General features: G+C 33.2%; 1 protein-coding gene and 1 long non-coding RNA gene across 2 annotated transcripts; one reads left to right on the top strand and one right to left on the bottom strand.

The window, feature by feature from the left end:
* Nucleotides 1–3,617: 3,617 nt before the first annotated feature.
* LOC109585224 (uncharacterized) lies at nt 3,618–4,668 on the bottom strand. Its single transcript, XR_002186388.1, has 2 exons — nt 4,602–4,668; nt 3,618–4,535 (listed from the first exon to the last, which is right to left on the bottom strand). It is a non-coding gene; the product is annotated as an uncharacterized LOC109585224 (long non-coding RNA).
* A 566-nt stretch (nt 4,669–5,234) lies between these two features.
* On the top strand, nt 5,235–6,176 carry LOC109585221 (nephrocystin-1-like). The gene is made up of 3 exons (XM_020001215.1): nt 5,235–5,295; nt 5,611–5,715; nt 5,767–6,176. The coding sequence occupies exons 1-3, from the start codon at nt 5,235–5,237 to the stop codon at nt 6,174–6,176; spliced, it is 576 nt and encodes a 191-aa protein (XP_019856774.1).
* The last annotated feature ends 457 nt before the right edge of the window (nt 6,177–6,633 follow it).

Genomic DNA, 6,633 nt, shown 5'->3' with positions numbered 1-6,633 from the left:
TTTTGTGCATGCCTTCAATAAGTTTAAAGTAATGATAATGATTGGACAATTATACCTGCAGTGTAGGGTTGACATGTTGGTGGTTCAATGATGATGCAACCCTACAGGGGCTTGTTTGAATCCACTTTATACTTTCAAACCAGCAACCCTACAGGGGCTTGTTTGAATTCATTTTATAGGTTCAAATCCAACAGAGGCTCAACCCTACACTAAAATAAATTTTTAAATTTTTTTGTTCTAGTTAGTAATCATCGTATACAAGTCTTGATTCCTGATCTCATTCATTTGGTAGTAATGAATCAGCTGATGGACAGTTTTTGTATCCACGCAGCATTGCTATCAACAGTCAAGGATTAGTGTATGCTGTTGATCAGAATCATCGCATTCAGGAGTTTTCTCCAGATGGAAAGCTTGTGGGTCAGTTTGGTGCTTTTGGATTTGGTCCTGGACAGCCAATTAGTCCATTTGGTATAGCAATACACAGTGCAGCTACTGGTCTAGTGTTAGTGAAGAGCTCAATCATCGTACATGTATATCAGTCTTCACTAGTGATGGTGTGTTTGTTAGTAAGTTTCGAAGATTAAGCAGTAATATTGATCAGTTTAATGGTCCTTATGGATTAACATTTAATAAAGATGGATTCTTGTATGTTTGTGATTTGTGTAATCGCCAACTTGTTGGTTATTAAAATGACAGTATTTTCATATTTTTAAAAGTATTAATAATTATCAATTAATGTATTAATCTTATCATGTAGCAGTCTGTGTGCCGAAATAATTACAACTGATGCTTTGGAATAAGTTTGGATAACATTCTTTATGCAGTGGTGTAGGATTTTCTACCACACCAGTTTGCAAGTACTCTCTTGTTTCTTTACTTCTTTCTCAATTCATTCCTGCTACTTTTCCATTTTCGATGTCTTTTATTTACTTGTTTCTGTGGTTAGGTTAATTGTATTCATGCTGATGACATGCACATAAATTAAAATGGCGTCAAATGATGTAAAAGCCAACTCAATCATTTTCCTGGCTTAAAAGATTTCCAAGTTGATAGAAGAAAATGATAGAAGAAAACATCTGATAAATTTTGCAGAAATTTAAACTTGGACCTATTCTCCAGAAATTCTCCCACTACCTTACAGGCCACTTTAAGGTACCAAGAGAATCACCCAGAGAAGGAGAGCTCATCTAAGCCATTTCTAGGGCTGTACACATAAAATAAAAGAGTTATAAGTGCTTGAAAATCATAAAACAGCCACCGTCTTAAAAAACCAATCTCAATCCTACATATAGGCTACCACTTACATGTATATAATAGTGAAACACAGTACAATTTTTATAATTTTATCAAGTACATGTATACTGTATGTACATGTACTCCTACTATAGTACATGCATATGTACAATGTACATGTACATCTCTGCTAACTTTATTCCTCACTCTTCTCTCTACAACCATTGATTGTCCCTAACAACCCACAGTCAACCAGTGTCCCTTGTCCCCTCAGGCACTCACCAGCATCTTTTTTGAAGTTCTGTAGTCTCTGGACAGTATCATGCTGTGAATAATCATTAAGATGGTTGGAGCTTTGTGTACCATGAAATGAATAAAGAAGGGGGAGAGGAGGAGAGAGAGAAGAAAGGGAGAGAAGGAAGGAGAGAGAGAGAAGGAGGTACGAAGGTGAGAGAGTGCAGTATAAACTTGTACATGTACATGTATATCTTCAGGATTAAGTGGATTAAGATAAAGCAATAAATAATAACATTAAATAGCACATGTACATGTATGCATACAAGGGATTTTACCTTTAGAAATACATCAGAACCTTTAAATGTTTAATCTTCATCATTCTTCTTTGTAGCAGTGGACTGTTAAGAAATGAGAGAGGGAGAGAGAGGGAGATGGAACAGAGAGAGAGCAGAGAGGGAATTAAGGGACAGAAGGTAATCAATTACTTCTTTTAACTTGGCTTAAAATAAGTCACTCAAAAATGTTGATTAATTACCGTATATTTGTTGTATGTGCATGTATTGTAATCATCAATAATTATACCTGTGTTATGAATTTAATTGCAAATAAACAGTTCAAGTATTGAAATATTTCATTTGCATACAGTATAGCTTCAAATTTTTGTTGGTAAAAATTTTCGTCAAAAATTTTCTCTCGATGATTCAGCTATACCTTTTCTCAGTGTTGTAACCTGGGTTAGAAAGGATCAGTAGCTTAGTGTTAAGAATTGTAGGTAGCACCTACTAAAACTATGGTGGTAAATATATGATCTTTCTCCCTCTCTCTCTCCTATTATTCCTTTCGTTTCCTTTTTTCTCTCCCTTTTTCTAAAAATTTAGTTAATTTACCAAGGATAGGTCCAATCATTTTAATTGGTATGTAGTCTGGTCCCGTCTAATTGGTATGGTACTGAGAGATTAATCAAAAAACATCTCTCAAGCAAAAAATATTAGCTTTCTTGTATCTCAGAAATGCACAAACCAGTTACTATAAATTATGGTGGCCTACATAATTAGAATTGTACATGTGCGTGCAGGGAAACCCCTCACATTAATTTCAACTTGCAGTTTATCTCCTTAGAATTATTCAATAGTTATTATTTTTCTCATCATGGACAAGACAAAACTATTAAGCTAAGAGTTATCATTAAACTTTATACTAAAGGTAAAGAGACTCCTTCACTCAATTTAAGGTGTTACTGAATACCAGGAGTCCATATGAGTAGTGACATTACTAGCAGGAGTGGATTGTGACTGTGGGACATATTACTGATCAGAATTAATGACATACACTATTTAGTTATATAATATCCTAATTCTTCATGCATAAATCTAATGTAATATTTAAAAAAATTCATTAAATTACACTGGAAACCCCCAATGATAAAACAACACAGGTGATTGTTCCTAGCTTGCATGGAGGAAAGCAACTTGCCATGATGTACACACAAAGTCTCAGTGATCTCACCGTAAGTGGTTGGACGACAGTTTACAGTTTACATGAAGGACATCTTTTACAAACTGAAAAATGTATTGTTTAATATAACTCAGTATTTTTTAACTTGTGTGGCTAAAATAATGATTAATTTTGAATGTTGTGGTTGTGTGGATAGATCTAGCCCTTGTGGTTTGTACATGTAGATCTAGATACATAGATTTATATCTCTAAACAGTACACCTAGATCTAGCTGCTTCAAATGACTTCAAAACTATCACATTTCCTATTAGGTGAGTTAGATTATTTATAATACACTGATATACAAATTTTTGTGTACAGATATTAGCAAGTTACAGTTTGTTTTACAAGTCAAAGAGGCATTACAAGTTTTCTGATGCAAAATGGTTTGAGTTTGGATTGAATCTTGGTCTGCTTCATCCTACACTGGAAGCAATTGAGTCAGCTCATAGAGGCAATCCTTCACGCTGCCTGATGGAGTGTTTAACCAAGTGGTTGACTAAAGCTGATGATAATGTCACCAATGTTGGTCCCATTATCTGGAAGACACTGGCTAATGCTCTTAGAGAAATGAATGTAAAAATCTATTTCCATTAATATTTGCAAAACAAGTAATATAATGTTATTATTGTTATACTTTGTTTATTGTAATAATAGTGGCAGATCCTGTTAGTGAGATGTTGCAGGGTTATATTGGTAGACTAGCTCAAGTTGTTCTTACTGAGGAATCAGTTGATCTCTTACATACAGAGGGATTGATATCTAAGGATACATTAGCAGAAGTAAAGAGTTGTGGTTTTTCATTGGTAGGAGATCCAATGTTACTAATATTAAGTGCTGTAGCTGAAGATCACAACAAGTTATGTACTCTGACAAGCATTCTAATGAAATCAAAGGAAGCAGTGTCTTTAGCTAGTGATATAATAATGAAATATGGTAAATGAACAGTTTTATAAATACACTTTCTTCGCTTATTTATAATTATTCTAATGCAATAGGAAATTCATTTCCTTCAGCAGTAGCGGTAATGCCACCTTGTCAACAAACAAATACTTCATCATTTTCAGGTAATGATATAATTACTGGGTATTATACACTTGCTATTATAACTGATAAATACAGCATCTCAACAATTACAAGATAGTAGTAGTGAGATTCAAGTAAATACCAACACTGATGCTACTGCACATGGTTAGTAAAATTAATTATTATATACACAATTCAATGTCATTACGCTATAATATAGGTGTAGTAGAGGTCATAGTTCATCCTGGCTATAAAGCTGAGTTTGATAGAATGGGTGATTTGCGTGGTACACTTATTGATGATATTGCTCCTCTTATTGAAAAATCAATTCCGTCTTTGACTCACCTTAAAACTTACCTTGGAAGATGTCGTCCAGAATTAAAGCCGCGATTGAAAGATGCCAATAGCTTTGATGATATAATGGAAGTGATTGAGGATGAGTGTTCTATCACTAATGTTGCTCTATTGGAGACTATAGTGAACAAATACTCAATACAAGATGCTGGAGACATGATATTAGCTTATCAGGCACACTTGGATGAATTCTGCGAGAACAAATTAACAATGTTTTGTAATCATCAACTTAAGAAATTATCCTCTTCTCTCCTCACTTGTGAGACCATCAAATTTGTTCTGAAATGGAATCCAAGTGAGCATTCTCTCTCAAGTATCAGAGCCCTCTTATGGAAAACATTCAAGGATAATCAAGTGGAGGTGGTAGTCATCAAAGAAGGGAACTCCATCAATGTTACTTGTTATGCTCCTCATTATCTGATGGAGAGTTTACTAGTATCAGCTAGGGATAACATTGATGTGCTAAAGGAGATGGGATTGATTAGTTTAACTATTGGTTACTATACTGTGTATGATGAACATGCAATTGATGAGGTTAGTGAATGTATTATATAAGAATAATAAATTAACAGTATACCTTAATATTATTTTGATAGGAGGTAAAGAGTCTAATGAAGAAACTGGAGGTGATAGAGAGTGAAAGAGATGATTTACTTGAGGAGAATGCTAAATTGAAGAGCACAAAAGACACATTAGGTACTAATTATCATTACCTTATAACTATAATTATTGATATTTTAAAGGTAGAGAAATTGATGAAAACAATAAGTCATCAATGCAATCATCAGGTATAGATCTATAAAATTATTTATGGATATTGCTATGTGCATAAATCAATACATCTTGTAGCTGATTATTATTTAGTGTCTGGGAGGAAAGACAGTAAAAAGATGACAAAAGCAATGCAAATGGAAATAGATCATTTAAGATCATCTCTTCAATGCAAAACAGGTATAAATGCATATAGTACACATAATACTTAATACTATATATAATGACAATGTAGTATAGCTGTGTTTAGAATTGTTGCTCGTACATTAATTTTGTTATAGTAGGAGAACGACTTTGTATAAACATAGAGGTCCTGTACAATTCTTTTGCTGTAATAATTACATAATTGTCCAAAATTTATACCAATTAAATCATTATACTATAAGTGTACATGCTTGCTGCTATAAAGAACTTTTCATGTCACTTGTGCTATGCTACGTCATAAAATGCATGCAAATTATATTATAATATTATATTAATTAATAATTATGATAGGAGTAGAGGAAACATTAATTGAAAAAGAAAAGGAGATAGAACAGCTACAAGAAAAGATATCATTAATAAATATTCAACAACTGAAAGAAACTTCAATTACTCTTAGTATGTATTGCATTATAGCAACATAATGACTTTATAGTACTGGTATTTTAGGAAAGGATCAGTCTACACAATATATAGATCATCAAAAGGGACCAGTTTATGTAGCTATTAGAGACTGGGAGGCAAAAAACATTACTCAGCTTTCAATCAAAAAAGGAGAGAAACTTGGAATCAAGAAAGAGCGTACTGATGGATGGTGGCTAGCTAAATCATTAGATACTGATCAAGAGGGATATGTTTATATTAGTGACATTGAAAAAGATGAAGAGAGTGAACTGTCAACATTGGAAACACTTGAACTATTTCATTATGCAATGACAGAAAATGTTGACATACCTAAAATCAAGGAACTTAAGATGAGGAGCAATGTTGAGAGAGCACGTCTCTTTTGGTCATTAATTAAACAAGATTCAGTTCTGCTAGATCAACTTAGAAGGAAAGAACGTGGTAAGATGTACTAATAATCTATAGAGTATTTTGAGGGTGTTAGATTTCTAAAAATTAATCAAAACATACATTTTGGCAACATACAAAAAATTTTGGAGAAAATGCAAATTTTTGTACAACAAAACTATGAAGTATTGCTTGCCTTAGCCATTAAATTTATGATTGTAACAATCAGTTATAATTTTTTATGTATTCAGAAAAACCTAAAGCAATTAGATGGTACGATGATGGTGTTCAACTGACCTCTCCATCTTTAATACAATGCAAAGAAGTAGCTTCTTTACTAACGTACAAACATACAAACATTAAAATCATCAAATCATCTCCTGATGTTGTGAGTGACCTGTTGCCAGTTTTATTACAAAATGAAAAGGTGGAATATTTAAGAATACGAGACACTCAACTAACGCAGGACTGCATCTCATCCTTATGTAACTTACTGGCTAATAGTAAGTCATTAGTAGATTTACA

Source organism: Amphimedon queenslandica, unplaced genomic scaffold, assembly GCF_000090795.2.
Source record: "Amphimedon queenslandica unplaced genomic scaffold, v1.1 AMPQUscaffold_13099, whole genome shotgun sequence".
Classification (NCBI taxonomy): domain Eukaryota; kingdom Metazoa; phylum Porifera; class Demospongiae; order Haplosclerida; family Niphatidae; genus Amphimedon; species Amphimedon queenslandica.
Note: the sequence above shows the minus strand (reverse complement) of the source record. Positions and strands in the feature narration are given on the sequence as shown.